Below are 16,655 nucleotides of genomic sequence, written 5' to 3'. Positions count from 1 at the left end.
CTGCACCCCGCGCGTTTCATGTCCTCATCGTCTTGCATGAGAAGAGGTCTAACACGCGCCCTGAGCCCACGCCCGTTACAAGGGATCGCTGGGCGGCGTCCATCCGCAACCCCCCGCACCATTGGGGCACATGGACCGCTCGTCACGGCAGGACGGCCGTACCGTTGCCTTGGTCAACGGCAACGTTGGAAAGAAGGCTCGGAGACCTCCTGCAAGGAGCTGAGTCGTTGCCGTCGGTGGCCCTCGACGGCTACGAAATATACGGCCCCGTTGAAGCGCAAATATTCTTCTTCGGGCCTCACCAATTCCGCCTTATTCAGGCCGGGATGACACATTCATGAGCGGACCATACCCGTTCCTAACGGTACACCCGGGCTGCATATTCCCCGTCGTCAACGGAAACCCGACGGCGGCCGGCGTAACGGGTTTTGACGGCATCAGCCTGTCGGCCGACGTCTAGCCGGATTCATTGGAAATGCACCGGCCGACGGAGACGACAATGTCGCAGACCCACACATAACCACAGCCAGTGTCGCCCCATATTTGTTCGTCAACGGGCCGGTGATGTGGCCCAATATTGTCAATGCACCGGCCGGTGAAGTGTCCCAACGTTGCTAATGCACCGGCCGGTCCTGACGCATGTGTATACAAATCACACCGGGCCCTCGGAACATGCATGTCATACTATCATTTCCCTATAAATGATTGCGACTTTTACCACGTTCCGGCCGGTGATGGCAACCTGACTAACACAACATGTCGGCCGGCGAGACGCATCAAGGTCCTAAATCATCCGGTGGGCGGAAGCCTTGTACATGTAGAGCACTTTGACCACTGACCACCATATATAGTTGCATAACCATCGGCCGCTCGGAAGACCCATGTGTCATTCAAGCAAGGGCCGATCATTGAAATGACCGTCGAATTATCATCGGCTGATGGTGCCAAGTGCCGTTGAGCAAGTGAGTCCGGCACGTAATCACCGAAGCGGCCACCCCGTGTGTAACCAACCGGCCGGGCATGTTACCCTCCCATAAGTTACCGACTGACCAAACGTGAGTGAACCCAATGAGAACTGCTCGGCCGGGCTTTACCAAGTGGTTTGTTATGGCGCTGAATGCCAAGCGGCCGGCCGGCCATGCATGTAACGGGGCGGCCGCCCGTTCTCGCAAACAACAGACCGGCCGACTAGTGTGACAGCACCATGATAGACCTGTTATCATCCTGTATTTGGGACAATATCAAGGACTAGGCTCAGAAGCTATCATAGCCAAACCTCCAGTATCAACATGGAAATTCACAGATGGAACAATACTCAGGCAATGAAGATATGAGCATTGAATACATATGGATCAGCACACGGTAAGCTCAGTCATGTTTCACAAAACATTGTGAAGGATTATTGGCAAACGTGAGTGCAACAATATACACAATGAACATCATCAGAAAACTTGGACCCAATTGAAATGACCGCAATCATATCCATCACTATTATGGCTGCAACTATTTAAGAATATTCTATTTAAGAATATAAATATACCACCTATATGGTATACAGTATACTGTATGATGTATGTATACATATGATAGTTCTTTCAATCTGAAGGCATTAACCAGTTCAAACAATGTAATTCCACTCCCTAGTTGTTGGCATAGACACACATATTCTATGAACACAGGCTGATATTGAAGATAAGTTGTGAGTACCATATCATTCCATGGTCTCCTCATTTTCAGCAGATATTTCCCATAAGAGATCATTATACTCTATAGCAGTCTCACTTATCCCGTTCTCACAACTTTGCCAATAGAGCACCTAGACCCTACATAGCCTGGATGTAATACATCTAAATACAGGCTACATGGACAGATATAGAGTCAAGTGTAATATATGTGCATCACATGTATCAAATGCTGGAGTTTTGATCACTGCTGAGGTGCCTGAGGCCACTCAGCGCAATTGTAATATGCCAGAACCCAGCCTACTGTTCTTGCATTGAGGGCATTGGAACGTCGCAGCTGCTCCAAGGATTTGATCCGGGATTCCAGTATCGTCCGCTGATGAAGAAGATCCGAAAAAGCCGTAGGAGCTTGGCCACTGTAAGACGGTCCGATTACTGTAATAACAATGAAATGCCATGAGTCGGCGCAAGCACAAGAGAAAGAAAAATGGCATACCGGTGCGAGGCCATTGGAGAGGCTTCCCACTGTCCCTGGTCCAGAGATTGTGAAAGGGATCCAGGGGAGCGGTGGCCTCAGCTGGAGATGTGTACATCCTGCCCGTCGGTGCGGACTCCATGCTCGAGACAACACGGTCTGCTAAATCTGCAGAGATGACCAAATGTAAATGAACATGGTGCGCCCACTGTAACATGATCTAGGCTACACGCGACAGCATTGCACAGAACTCAGGTTTGGACTCCAAGCACTGGCCAACCCTCGGCGCCGCAGAATGGCCAACCCTCGGCGCCGCACACTGACGAACGCGCGGCGCCGCAAAGTGGCCAACGCTCGGCGCCGCACACTGACCAACGCGCGGCGCCGCAAAGTGGCCAACCCTCGGCGCCGCACACTGACCAACGCGCGGCGCCGCAGAGTGGCCAACCCTCGGCGCCGCACACTGACCAACGCGCGGCGCCGCAAAGTGGCCAACCCTCGGCGCCGCACACTGACAAACCCTCGGCGCCGCAGACTGAACAACCCTCGGCGCCGCAGAACGTGTAATCCTCGGCGCCGCAGACTCTGTAATCCTCGGCGCCGCAGAGTGGCCAACCCTCGGCGCCGCACACTGACCAACGTGCGGCGCCGCAGAGTGGCCAACCCTCGGCGCCGCACACTGACCAACGCGCGGCGCCGCAGAGTGGCCACCCCTCGGCGCCGAGGGCTGGCGAGTGTTCGGCGGCGAACCAAGGACCTGGGTCATGGGTGGAGACGGTAACATAGCTTCACAAACTTACCGTGCTGTAAGATATGAAAGTGATTTGCTGCGATCCCATCTTCAGGAATGGCGCTTGAGTGATTCGGTGACAATGTGATGTCTTCAGGCTGGAACATATGAGCTCAGGACACCGAATCAAAGCACATGTCACTCACTTTTGCGACCAGTCCACCGCCCCCCACCAATGGCTCCCAGTCATCTGGCGCCGGTGCCAGCGGGGCCCCCGCAGGTATGAGGTCCTCGGGCAGCTCACCTTCCTGAAACAGGTAAGGCAACCTGGTCCAGTTCTGCTGGCCCTCGGAGACTATAACCTGCTGAAGGGGAGGTTGCACACTGTCCGGGAAGTGAGGAATGCGATCGGTGCTTTCGTCAGAGGTGCTACTGTAGGATATTATTTCAGGGGATGGTTCGAACAGCAATCCAGTCTCGCCGAAAGCTGTCCTGTCAGGCTCTGAGTCCGATATAGTGATCGGAGAGGGGGCCCGGGACCGATGCCGTGGCTTCCGATAAACGAGCTTGTTCATTGGGGACTCGATGACCTCGATGTCAGAATCACCGGATGGATCCGCTTCGGTGCAGAGTGTTTCCGACAAGGAGAAACTGTTGTTGTCGGCCGGTCCTGTGCTCGGGGAACCCATGGTGACATCCTCTTCGATTGCCTTAGTATTTGGTGGACTGGGAGCTGGTGTGCTGGTTTCGGCAGATATGATCCGATCCGCCGGGACCTTGACAAGCTGGGATATCGCGGGAATAATGGGTGAGGCCGAAGAAGGGGGGGTGGGATGCTCGGCTTCGGCCGGAATCTGGGGCGGATCATGTCCGGTTCCATCCCTCGTAATGCAATGTGTCTATGGCCATGTTAAAAAGAAATGCATACCTCGGCAGGTGGCAAACTGCTTACCTGTCGCTGCCCGGGTGCATGTACCAATGGCATCGTGAATTCACGGGGGTTCCATTTCCGACTGGTCACTTTGTGCTCAGTCAGAGCAGCCGAGGCCAGGTCATGCTTGAACAATCGGTCCGCATTTAATATGTAAGTCATGTTTCCACGATGCATGTCACATACCTGACTAGACAACAGCTCAGCCTGTTTACCTTCCCTATCCTCCGGATTTTTACGTCCAGCTGTGTCCGCGTCCGGACTGAAATGGACATGACCGGATGGGCGGCCCCTTGGCTTGACCGCTTCCCGGGCCTTCAAATGTACCGCACCGACAAATGGACAGGTCAACAGGTTGGTCACAAGTTACCGGAGGACATGCGCACCATTAAATCTAAATGGGATGCTACATCCACGCCTTGCTCGGAGTCTGGATGCGCCAATGACTGCACGACAACGGTCAGTGTCTATACATGGTAAGAGAAGTGTAATGGTACCTTCGCCGGCGCTTCTGTTCCCGGCGGGACCGAGGGTAGGCGGAACTTGTGACCCCTTGTACAGGGACGTTCGCCGCCGGGAATCGAACTCCCCACATTGTCAGCTACAGGGATGGCAACATATGAGATCCACAGACGGGTAGCTGTAGTAGAACACTGCACTTACGTTGACACGTCATGACGTTAGACTTTAGAGATTAAGGTTCGAGGAAGAACCGCGGCGATAGCGACGTCGCAAGCGCCAGCAATGATCGCCGGGGGTTCGGCTCCCGCGCACGCTCCGTTGGGTCACATGCTCTGTCGCGTCGCGTAACGGGCGGCGCGCACAACATCAACGTCTTCGGTTCCCAACACCACAAGTCTCCTCGCAAACCTCTGCTGCCCAGCTCACCTCACCTCAGGCCTGCTTCAAATGTCTTCCGCCGCTGCCACGTCACGCTCGCAGACCCGCCAAGGAGGAGACGCCGGCTCAGACGACGAAGACGCGCGCGAGTTCGTTCCGGTCAAGTGGACGGATATGCCGGAGTACATCACAAAAGTCGAGCAGGAGATAGTTGGCTTAATGGGAGGGCCTTCTGTGACAGATGAGCAGGATAAAAACTTCGACGACAAAACGCGGGTGAGTGACTCAGTGTACAATTGCGTCCGCCGCTAACACCCATGGTATCCAGGACCAATTCAGAGTCAAAGTGGTGAGTGATCCGCTTTTAACATGGTATCTTTACTTCATATTGTACAGGGTTTGTTTGGGCATAACATCGTCCACCACTTCACGGAGGGCCGGTACTTTGCGGTGTCCCGGTTCCTTGCGTCAGCGTTGACTGAGCTAGCCCACGCGAACCAACACGGCATTCCGATCCAATTCTCCCGGGTTTCTGAAATTGACGAGCGCATTGCGCACCACTGGCTCCTTTTCCCCCCTAATCACCCGCGGCACCACTTCCACCTCCAGATGCGCGAGCACCAGGAAGCAGCGGAGAAGAGAGCGACAGCCGAGCGCGGTGCGAAGATCCTCGAGGAGAGCAAAGCGCGGAAGGAGGCTACCCGGGCTGCCCAGGAAAAGAAGACTGGCCTCAAGGGTCCGAAAGGTGCGCCGCCTGGAAAGCGGTTCAGGGAGCTCGACGGTGACTCCAACGAGGAGGATGGCGGTGAGGTGGATCAGCTGGATGACGACCACGACGAGGAGATGGTGAGGAAGACGCTGCAGCTGAAGAAGGGGAAGGGTAAGGCGCGCGAGGTCCCACCAACGCCACCAGCCAACGAAGATGAAGGTCCGAGTGGAGGGAACCCTGCGGCGATTCAGGAAGGTGGCCAGGATGTGGACAACGAGGAGGAGGAGGAGGAGGAGGAGGAGGAGGAGCAGGAGGAAGGTAAGAAACTTTGATCATTTAGCACGTATGGAGCGTCTGACAATGCTTGCTTAGGAAAATCGAAGGGCATTCTGAAGAACAAGCAGAAGCCCATGCCGAAGAAGACGAAGGCGAAGCCTGCACGGGAGGGCTGGGTGATGCCAACAACCCGCGCATCCCGCAGACCGGAGCGCACGAGACCGAGCGTAAGTCCTCAATACACACAGTAGGCAGCTCGCCTGATTTTGCTTGCAGGAGTGGCCGTGCACAGCGTGCAAAGGCAACGTCCGCTGCACCATTTCCACAGTCACGAAGAAGCCCGCCAAGGGCAAGGGAAGGGGCAAGGTCAAGCGGCCCGCCTGCGACTGGTGCTTCTTCAAGAAGCGCAAATGCGTGCCCATTGACCCGGGCGCGCCAGGTCTCGCGGCGGACGATGAAGACGAGGACGACGAGGAGGCGGACGAAGAGGAACAACGTGGACGGCGCCGGGGCAGGTCGCCGCCCGGAGAACGACGCGAACGCAACGAGGGCGGAGCCGCGGGCCCGTCCGGTACTCGCAAAAGCAGCCGCGCGCGCCGCACCCCAAGCCGAGGCCCGGAGACAATCACGAAGCAGCCGGAGCCGTCGCGCGCGCGGTCAAGGTCTCGCGGACCGGCACCTCCCTCAAAGCGAGCACGCTCAAAGTCAGCCTCTCGTGCACCGTCGCCTCCGGCAAAGCGACACCGAGCAAAGTCCAAAACCCCGGGGGCTGCTCCCGAGGATGCGGTGCAGTCGCAGCCGAGCAGTGCAACGCCGAACGTCCAGACGCAGGCCCTTGCTCCCGATATCAGTTAGTGCACTGGTATCTTTCACGTGGTCTTTTGTACTGACACCAGGTGTAGGTCGCTTCTACCCCATTGTGCCCGGGCAAGCAGGACTCGCGAACCCAGTCGCACTGGCCAACCCCGGGGAGCTTGCAGGACAGGTGTCGGAACTCCAACGTCGCAACGGGGCACTGGCGCAGCGTCTTGGTGCAGCAGAGCACCGGAGCCTCAGGCTGCACGAGAGGGTCGAGACCTTGGAGGACATCGTGGAGTCGTTAACGTCTTTCCTGACGATCAATGGTGCGTAGCAAACCGCTCTGCATTTACTTCGGTTCTAACCCTGAACAGGCTTTCATCTTCCACCGGTTCAATACCGCCGACGTCCAGCCGAGGCTCCCAGAGCTTCGGATGGTCAACCTGAGGCAGGACCATCTGGCCTGCCCGCGCCGCAGCTCCCCGCGTCAGGACGTCCCGGTCGTGGGCCCTCACCAGTGAGTCGACCTGCAAGCGAAATTGTCGCGTGATGTTAACAAGGTATTTTCATTGCAGCCGCGCTCTGGCCTCATCATGCAGCCAGGCAATCAAAGCACTGAGCCACTGACCGACGACCCCACAAATGTCGGGCCGAACGCTGAGGGTGCTTCGACGCGCAACGAGCGTGATCACCCTGCCACGACTCCGGCTACTCATGCAGCGTCCGGAAACGATGGTGCGCCACCTGTCGCGGAACCATCGAACACGGATGCTGTTGGAGAGCCGGACACGGACATTGTGATGGCGGGTGCGGAGCAGGATATCATACCGGACTCGCAGGAGGTCCCGGTGCACCCGGAGCAGGAGCCGGCACAGGTGAAGTCCACAGGCAATGGCTCATCCGCGTCTGTGGAGACAGACACTGTCCGCCAGGACGTCGAGATGAAGGATGCACAGGAAGATAGCCAGCATTCGCAGGTCCCCGCCGCAGCGCCCACGCCCTCGGAGCACGCCCAGGTGAACTCCAGGGGACAGAGTCCGTCCGAACGTCACAACGAGCAACAGGCTGGGCCGGTCCTTGAGCCGACGCCCGGAGGGAGAGACGTCAATAGACGGTCTCCCTCTCCTCCCGGCCATGCTGATGTGCCAACGTCAGAGCCTCCTCAACTGTTCGAGGGCTCCGTCACGCCTGCACAGCAACTCGACCCTGCGGTACGTATGCCACACATCCACCCACTCACCAACAAATACTCACCACCAATGCAGGGCAAATCATCTGAGAGCGCTGGGGAATTGTCAACAGGCTTACCTGCGACGGTCGAGTCCGGGATGAACCCATCCACGCATATCGGTGAGGCAGCGTCAGCGCAGCTTGTGACGGAGCAGTCAAATAAACCGCTCGCAGCCACGCCGAATGGTTCGGAAGACCCCCCACTGAACGTTGCGCAGATGGGATTGCAGCAGGCTGTAGCGGGTGGTGATGGTCGCCAAACGGGTCACTCGGGTGCGCTGGACCCAGGCATGGATACCGCCGGACAGCCAACAGAGAGCCGTAATGTCCGCTTCGCGTAGTGTTGTACACAATTGCATGTATAGTAACAGCCAACACGATAACAATGTCACCGTGCTCAGTTTTCAATGGCCTGAGATAGACAGGAATACAGCGCTTAACGTTCTATTAGGCACCGGGTGTCAGGTACTTCCTTGGTGCCCACTGTGTTGACTTGTGTTTCGCGCCGAGGGTTGCTATGTGCCTCGCACCGAATCTTGATTTTTCTTCTGTGCTGACGGTTGGTATGTGCTCGCCGCCGAAGACAATCCACCCCTCGCCGCCGAGGGTTGGCCACTCTGCGGCGCCGAGGATTACAGAGTGTGCGGCGCCGAGGGTTGGTCAGTGTGCGGCGCCGAGGGTTGGCCACTTTGCGGCGCCGCGCGTTGGTCAGTGTGCGGCGCCGAGCGTTGGCCACTTTGCGGCGCCGCGCGTTCGTCAGTGTGCGGCGCCGAGCGTTGGCCACTTTGCGGCGCCGCGCGTTCGTCAGTGTGCGGCGCCGAGCGTTGGCCACTTTGCGGCGCCGCGCGTTCGTCAGTGTGCGGCGCCGAGGGTTACACAGTCTGCGGCGCCGAGGGTTACACAGTCTGCGGCGCCGAGAGTTGGAATGTGCTCGGCGCCGAGATTTACGTAGTCTGCGGCGCCGACGGTTGACCTATCTTCGGCGCCGACTGTCAATATGTGCCCGGGACCCAGAGCTCCCATCCTGTCAGTGCCTAGTGTCTAGTGATCTTCAGGGCAGCGTACGTGCCTGGATTGTGCGCTGAGAGTTGCCACATATGGTGGGAGGGGCGCATTGGTTCATGGTCACCACGTGGACCCCACACGTGCAATCATGTGACTGAGGCTGATGGACAAGATGGGCTGGTACAGTTTAGATGCGTTCAGGATCCACTTTCTGGTAAATAGCCACAGTGAGCTGGCTCTTAGTTATTTCCAGTGAAACCCGAGAGCATACCGATTATGAGCACCCCCTCCTCTGCTGTCTTTGTCGAAGCCTACAATCATATATTCCGACCCGAGGTTGACGCGGCGATCCATGAACTAGGTGTTGAACAGTCAAGGGAGGCTGGCGGCGAGAAGCTTGTCACAGCGATGGTGCGCGATACGGTTGTTCATTCAGGTTCACAGTTCACCTACGTCAATCCAGGCGATGTATGCAATGATGTTGGGATTTAGCCAGCTGTGCGATCCTGCTGTTATAATGGAACACGGGATGACAAACACCATGCCTCAATTCTGGGGTATTCTACTGGACAACAGCAACGATCCCCGCAATGCGGTACTGCGGCTGTCAATGCGGGTTCATAGCCTCTCCCTCCGAGATTCAAATGCCGCGGACCTCACACAGCTTCTTGATCGCAATGGGCATTCAGCTCAGGATGTCAATCGTGGCCCATCGACGTCTGGTATGTGGCTCGTGGTTCCGGGCCTCTTACTGACTCAATGGTACTGGGATTAGTGCAATCCACAGCTGTGAGACAGAGTCAATCGGTGTTGTCCCACAGTGAAGACAGCATTCGACTCATGGCCGCCCGGAATGTTGCTGTGAATCAAGCAATTGCCGAGAAGATCAAGGAAGGCGAATTGCAGCTGCGGCGTGTGAAGGAGGAGTTACAAATGCCGCATGCCCGGGTACGTACAATTAGTGGTATCTATCAACCATTTCTCTTATTCGATGATTGTGTCAGGAAAATCCTCACGCAGCCGCAACTCTCAAACTGGGACTATTACCGCAAATCCCCGAACCACGATTCATTCATCCCTCCGCCATGCCGCCCCATCTCAACCACGCAATGCTCCTACTTCTAAACCGATTGTTGCTCTCATTCGAGGCCATGGACGAGTATCTAGATGCGGAGCTCACATTCTGGAAGGGTGCACTGGAGGTGAATGCAACGGAGGTCGACGCGTGGTATCGGTCAGCTGCCCAACATCCGGTAGTAACAAATACAGTACACTTCCGCGACATATGGGGCGCCGAGGAGGACAGACGGCGACACGAGGGACCATCTTCGTCAAATGCTCCACCGAACCTCCAAAACAGCTGATATCTGTACGCAATATTGGTACACAACGTGTCCAACTTCTGTAGTGCAAGGAATTGCTTCACCTAATGTAACACTCTGAGCCGAACAGTGGACATGCGTGAGATATTCCTTCAGCGCTCAAGACCGCATGTTCAAACCTTCTCAAAAGTACGTATATTTTGACGGGTGAGAGGCGCGATTGTGCGGGAGATTCCTGTTCACCCCCCCTCAACTGCTACACTCCCGGGTGAAAAAGAACTGGAGGAGACCATGTTTTTTGTAAGTTGCAATGTGTAGATCACATTGATTTCCTTCTGATTAGCGGTGACGTGATGCAGCGTGGGAAACGCCGTACACTATCACAACTTAGTGGACTCATCGGGATCCTTCGAGGGGAATCGTCGTGGGTACAATTTGCTTTAAATGCAACCCACATGTGCTGACCAATCGCCGTCATTCATACAGCACCATCGTGGTCTCAATTCATAATGCCGATTCGTACTCTCTGGGCTTCCATGTCGCCGACCAGCTGGTCCTGACAATCACGGAAGTCGTACGGGAGGAAACAACTATGTTATCAATGGCTGACCGCTTTGAGAACCTCATGGCGAGGTTTGACGCAGTTGAAGCGAGTATGGAAGGGCGTTTGGCGAATACGGTATAGTGGGGTTTGAGGGACTAGACATTTGTTATGTAACTACGGCGTCCGTTTGAAAATTGCCATTGTATTGCCATACATGGTGTCAACGGTATATTCCCCAACACCGACAATACGGCCTACATGCCGAGCAGAAGCCATCAGATTAGACACACAAACGACACCTTTCACGTACGCCAATTGCCTCATGTCTGTATAAATTGATCCAAGCTGATTACCGGGTGTGCACCCGCCGCATAATGTCACCGGAGGATCGCCGCGCCTGGCAGTACAATCGCGCGAGGTCTCCCAAGCCTTGGCACCAACTGGTCCTCAACCTGGCCCCTCCCACCCATGCCTTTCCACTCCTTCAGCTCACGCCGGACCCGGCCAATACCACTGAAGTTGTTGTCGGAGGGCGTCCTGCGAAGAGCCTGGGTAATGGGCCAATCTGGACTGTGATGGAACGCCCTGCGGTCCACATTGGAAGTGGACACCTTATCACGTTGAAAGCGGATGGCAGTCAGTCCGGGGTTGGCCGACTCACGGTCATGACAGACCTTCGTCGTCACTGGATCACATGGAAAATAGAAGGCGGACCTACCACTTGTAACCTGCGGGTCCCAATCCCATGGGCCAGATTGTCCAGCTCCGAAAGTGATAGACACACCCAGGAATACCGCTTGCTCAAGAGCCTTCCCCCGCCTCACTACTCCTTTATCATCGACCCGGATATCCTCTACCCGAATGAGAGTCCGTACGAGTTTGAGGGTGGCGATGATGTCTTGTTGCCCCCGGAATCGAACAAGGAGAGTGAGGCTTGCGACACCAAGGATTCAAGTGAACAGGGAGGTTTTTAAAGGTCTGTCCTCGCTACAGCTATTGATTCATCCGTTTTTACAACTTTGGGTCAAGGCTTGTTCGTGGTGTGATCACCGCACGGCACAACCATGGTGCTGGGTGCGTAGGATGGTGTACTCCGCGCCGCGGATCGCATCACAACATTTTTCCCCGGCGACGTAGCCCGACTCTGCACCGGAGGTAGTCGGATAACTTGATAAGGCTCATTGTCCCGGATGTATGACGTGCCTGTCTTCATGTAACTAAACATCGCCACCGCGTATCATATGTATGCACAGTGCCAGGACTCTTCCTAAAGCCACCAACGTCCGGATGTCAAGCGCTTTGGAAGACGCACATGCAAAGTTCGAAGGTGTACTTATTTCTCTGATATATACACGCGGCGTTGAGCGCACGTGAAACCTCGGCGCCGGGGATTCGAATGAGTGCGGCGCCGAGGGTTGGGTTGGGTGCGGCGCCGGGGGTTCGAATGAGTGCGGCGCCGGGGATTCGAATGAGTGCGGCGCCGCGGGTTGAGTTGAGTGCGGCGCCGGGGATTCGAATGAGTGCGGCGCCGCAGGCTGAGTTGGGTGCGGCGCCGGGGATTCGAATGAGTGCGGCGCCGCGGGTTGAGTTGAGTGCGGCGCCGGGGATTCGAATGAGTGCGGCGCCGGGGATTCGAATGAGTGCGGCGCCGCAGGCTGAGTTGGGTGCGGCGCCGGGGATTCGAATGAGTGCGGCGCCGAGGGTTGGGTTGGGTGCGGCGCCGGGGATTCGAATGAGTGCGGCGCCGAGGGTTGGGTTGGGTGCGGCGCCGGGGATTCGAATGAGTGCGGCGCCGAGGGTTGGGTTGGGTGCGGCGCCGGGGGTTGCAATGTTCTCGGCGCCGAACTTTCATGTGTGGTCATCGTTTCCTTCAAGCCAGACTTTTTGTGGAAACGTGTCACAACTACATGCCCTCTGGCTGAGAGTAAATTCCCTTCAAGCTGGTCTACGCCTCAAACAAACAGGTATAGGGGCATACAAATTGACTCGTCACAGCCTCCTACGCAGTAATCACTCCAGGGGGTTCTGCTCAACATAGAGCTCTGTATAGGACGACTGTGCGTCTGCAGCAAGTGACGCATAAGTGTTGGCAGTTTGACGACAGTGCTCAGCGTATCCAGGCCATGCTTCGCCTGGACCAGTGGTAGCCATGGCAAGCCAACGATCCTGCTCGTAATCGAAGTACAATTTTGTTGATTGCAACTCGCGCTTGAGAATCGCCGACTCTTCCATTGCCCGGTCAAGCCGTGACCGAGCTCGGAACCAATGAACCCGGTGGACTATTGGAGGGATTGAGGACACAATGTTGCACAAGCGATGGGCAGACGCACCGAAGAGCATGTGCTCATCGTCATCCATGTCTTGTTGAACATTGACTGTCCAGATCCACGGCAGGGTGGCATGCCGTTGGCCGCGTGCATTTGGTTCGGCAATTGCGGTGCTGACCTTGAGATCGGCGGGTCTGAGACGTTTGTATATCCTGCGTGCTTCCCTGCTCATATTGAGCCGCACCAATGCTGACCTTGCACTGTGATACACCGCGCCATACCGTTGAATCTCCCTTGTGATTTTCTCAAGTCCGGCATAGGCCCGTGTCTTTCGCTGCTGTGATCCACGAGATGGACGGATACGGTGGCGGAAATGAAAGGACTTTTCGCTGAGCAATACCCGCAGTCGGTGCAGAGCATCATTCGCTTGGCCCCGGCGTAGAGTTCGCTCGCGACGGGCCAACCGCCTCAGGCTTCGGTCATTTGTCATCATCTCTGGAGATGCATTCGAGGGCAGATTTAGGACCACGTGCTCGGACGCATCAGGTGCAAATGGTCCTCGTAGCCTCCGACCAGCAAGGGGATTCGGTCGGTCGCCTATTGGTGTTGCACGCGAAGACCCATCATCAGCATCTACGTCCTCCCATTCGTCTTCCGGTGTCTCATGCCGAATAACGTCCCAGTTGAATGCGCGCGCAATGCGGTTGGCTCGGGAATTGAAACGGGCGATGCTCTTTTCCAGGGCCTTACGACGTTTTGCTAGTTTAATCCTGGTAGCGCTCGTCGCATTTGTTCCATGCCGCATGGTATCCTGCCGCAAGAAAATCCTGTATAAAACAGTCAGTCCCTTCTGGCATGGCCATCACGCCGTTGTACGTACTGCGCTTCCTCAATTTTAAGGCCGTCCGCGAGCCAATCTGCGGTTCCAATTGGAGTGCCATCATTTCCTTCCGCAGTGGTCAGCCTTAGCTGCAGACTGGCCTTCGACGGAGCTGCGCATAAATAAGCTTACAGGCTCTGGACTACAAAATAACCTGCTAACCTGTCTGCTCGGGAATCATGAAAATGTCCATGGCCCGGACATCTTGCAATCTCTGCTCCTGGGCCCCGCGAAGCACCCGGCGCCATTGTACAAGTACATCAGTGCTTATTCCTGATTCCTGGGCATCCAAAGCTTCTCGCATCTTCAGCAACAGCGGTCGATTTGCCTGTATGCGCCTCCGTAGTAGGGCCACTACAACAGACAGTCAAAAGTGTAACACATCTGTACAGCGTGGGATGCTCACCCATAGTTATCATCTTCTTGTAGTTCCAGTCATTCATGTGCCGGTCTAGTGTCTCCTGGCGATTGGATGACGACATTGATCGAGTAGTTCCTGAAATACGATTCAGGGACGCCCACATCGTCTCCAGAATCTCGCCGTCAACATTTCCAGCACCAGCCATGAATGTGGGCGAATACCGGACCTCGCAGGTGTCCTGGTGACCATGAACATGGAACAGGCCTATTCCTTTCCACAGCGTCAGGTCGTGTGGCATTGAGATATGCAGGCTGTCAGTGAATCGCTTCCGAATGTGAACGCCGTATTGACACATAATGTCATACAGCACAACCACCGGCTGTTTCTCGTGTGCCCTGTACTTCATCGCATTGGACAATGAGTAGTCCATGTTCATTTGCCGTTCGCCTTTCTGGAAATTCACAACCGAATGGGGTACGAAACACCCGTGGCGCGAGCAGGCAGTTGCACCAATACCGGTGACCGCCAGCTTGTGTCGATCGGCGTTTGCTTGTGAGACTGCCTTGTGGTCATTACATGTGGACCGCTGTTGACAGCAGATTTATTGCTTTTGGTCCAAGCTGCGATGTGTCATGGATTGCCTGCTCACCATTTTGATATCCTTTGCCACCTTGAGATGCTCTTGGTACGGCCCGTCGTTTACCAGAAACATCTTGCCCGGCATCATTGGTACGTCATTTGCAGGTCGTCGCATTTTCATTTGCTCTGCTGAGAAGTTACCATCCATGACATAGCTCCGAGCGTATAAGTATCTGATCGCTGTCAGTGCATGCGCTATCAGTATGCCAATGCCAAACACACGTCTTTGGATCTTCTTGCCACTGCCCATCGATATTTATCCCAGGCTGTGGACATGCAACACAGAAGTAGCCGAGGTCACCGTCACCGGGTGTGCCGCGACCTTCCGGGCCAAATCCAAATGTCTTTTTTGCTTGGAGGAGCGCCCATTCACGCGTGACACGCATGAACTCGAGATATCGGTCCTTAAACAGTTCGCGTGAATACAAAGGGGTCTTTCAACAACGCACTCGGCGAGTACGCACCGGCACTAGATGTGGAAACGCCGGATTCGTTAATCGACGCAGCCGTCGATAATAGTTCATTGCGTTTGTATTGCACTCGACATTGGTCATCAAGTAGTCGTCCAGTACGCGGAACGTGAAACACGACTTCGGTGCACGCTGACTTGCAGGGAAGAGACCCGCTGCTAGTAGCTGCGCTTTCCACCCCTGCCGAGAAGGGCACCCGCACCACCTGACAGGTAGGAAGTGAACGCCGGACGTGTCTACAATTGTCATCATGGCATGAGGAGGCTTTGGCGGACTGTCAGCAGCACGAAGGGGATCGTCGCCGGCCCCGCCATTTCGCTCCTCATCCTCCCAGGTGTCCTCTGTGTCATCTACCTCCTCATCATCATCGTCATCGTCAAGAATGTCGTGGATATCCGCCGGCGGCCGCCCAGATGGTACCGGACACCACCCACCATGATGTCCCAGCTCGACGCAAACGCCAACGTCTCGCAGCCAAGAACTCGTCCAGCAGCCCTTCGTGTCCCACACCTCAATACGATGGAAAGGGTCTCGGCTGTGTCTGTCGAGGCAGCACGATGTGCAGTACACCGGTGACCCAAGACAACCAGTGCACTTCCAACGCCCTCCGCTGCCGTGGCACTCCATGCATTGGTATGAGCCGTCGGCGGTCGTGGTTGGCGGCACCGAGGAGGCGTAAATGCTTCTCAGGTACTCGGTCTGATATGGTAGCCATTCACGAAGCATTTCGGGTTGTGTCTATGTGGATGTCAACCGTCATATCCCAAGGATCGTCACGAAACACACCTTCGGCGCCGGTATCTGAAGTGATTCAAGGGCATCAACTGACAGTAGGTCAATCACGGGTGGTGCATCCTCCGAACGGTTCGGGGGATGGGTCGTTTTGGAGGACGGCTGCGGCGCGCGTCTGGGCGTGCTAGGAGGTGTATCAGACCTCTCCCGATGCACAGACACCAGTCGGCCCCTTGTCCCTCTCGTCGTGACCGATCGTTTGATGATAACCTCGGCCACTTTTGGAGAGCTTGTGTGCAGTTTAATGCGCGCCATGTTTGCTTTGTGTCGAGTGTGCTTTCGAAGCGGGAGGTAACTGTGCTGCACCGTCGTCGACGAGCTGTACACACTACAACTGCCCGGGCAACTCCATCCGACTGCACCGGTATCACCACGAGCCGGAGGCCACTTTGTGTCGGAGTTCCCTGATCCATCTCATGCGGTTTCATACCGTGCTTGGCACCGGGCTCCATAATGAAGGGGGCCGTAGGCAAGCACACCTTGTTGAGGTTTCAGGCCAATCATGACATGAGGCTAGATTGCCGGGGTACGCAGCCGAATTATCCGTCGTACCCGTACCATTCCAGACAAGCCACCCGTCGCCTGATCAAACCGGAAGAATTCTGTGAAGGATAAAAGTGACTGCGCTGATGGTAAAGAAGGTGTGATGTAGTGAAATGTGAATAGATGCCAATGCGACAGCTGGCCAGCAATCTAGCTTGGTT

General features: G+C 55.8%; 4 protein-coding genes across 4 annotated transcripts; 2 read left to right on the top strand and 2 right to left on the bottom strand.

Moving 5' to 3' along the window:
* Positions 1 to 1,926: 1,926 nt before the first annotated feature.
* On the bottom strand, positions 1,927 to 3,980 carry C8Q71DRAFT_721015 (uncharacterized protein; the record flags this gene model as incomplete). The annotated part of the gene is made up of 5 exons (XM_047921396.1): positions 1,927 to 2,117; positions 2,179 to 2,325; positions 2,958 to 3,045; positions 3,094 to 3,672; positions 3,840 to 3,980. 5 exons carry the CDS (start codon positions 3,978 to 3,980, stop codon positions 1,927 to 1,929), a joined length of 1,146 nt encoding a protein of 381 aa, XP_047783271.1.
* A 747-nt stretch (positions 3,981 to 4,727) lies between these two features.
* On the top strand, positions 4,728 to 5,699 carry C8Q71DRAFT_721014 (uncharacterized protein; the record flags this gene model as incomplete). The annotated part of the gene is made up of 3 exons (XM_047921395.1): positions 4,728 to 4,934; positions 4,987 to 5,007; positions 5,055 to 5,699. The coding sequence occupies 3 exons, from the start codon at positions 4,728 to 4,730 to the stop codon at positions 5,697 to 5,699; spliced, it is 873 nt and encodes a 290-aa protein (XP_047783270.1).
* A 5,217-nt stretch (positions 5,700 to 10,916) lies between these two features.
* On the top strand, positions 10,917 to 11,516 carry C8Q71DRAFT_854322 (uncharacterized protein; the record flags this gene model as incomplete). The annotated part of the gene is made up of 1 exon (XM_047927027.1): positions 10,917 to 11,516. One exon carries the CDS (start codon positions 10,917 to 10,919, stop codon positions 11,514 to 11,516), a length of 600 nt encoding a protein of 199 aa, XP_047783269.1.
* Positions 11,517 to 12,552: 1,036 nt separating this feature from the next.
* On the bottom strand, positions 12,553 to 15,786 carry C8Q71DRAFT_701016 (uncharacterized protein; the record flags this gene model as incomplete). The annotated part of the gene is made up of 7 exons (XM_047920165.1): positions 12,553 to 13,470; positions 13,686 to 13,801; positions 13,852 to 14,043; positions 14,096 to 14,636; positions 14,700 to 14,869; positions 14,910 to 15,093; positions 15,154 to 15,786. The coding sequence occupies 7 exons, from the start codon at positions 15,784 to 15,786 to the stop codon at positions 12,553 to 12,555; spliced, it is 2,754 nt and encodes a 917-aa protein (XP_047783268.1).
* Between the last annotated feature and the right edge of the window lie 869 nt (positions 15,787 to 16,655).

This window comes from Rhodofomes roseus (genome assembly GCF_022264815.1).
Source record: "Rhodofomes roseus strain CIRM-BRFM 1785 chromosome Unknown C8Q71scaffold_3, whole genome shotgun sequence".
Taxonomy (NCBI): domain Eukaryota; kingdom Fungi; phylum Basidiomycota; class Agaricomycetes; order Polyporales; family Fomitopsidaceae; genus Rhodofomes; species Rhodofomes roseus.
This window is presented reverse-complemented; position numbering and strand designations above follow the sequence as displayed.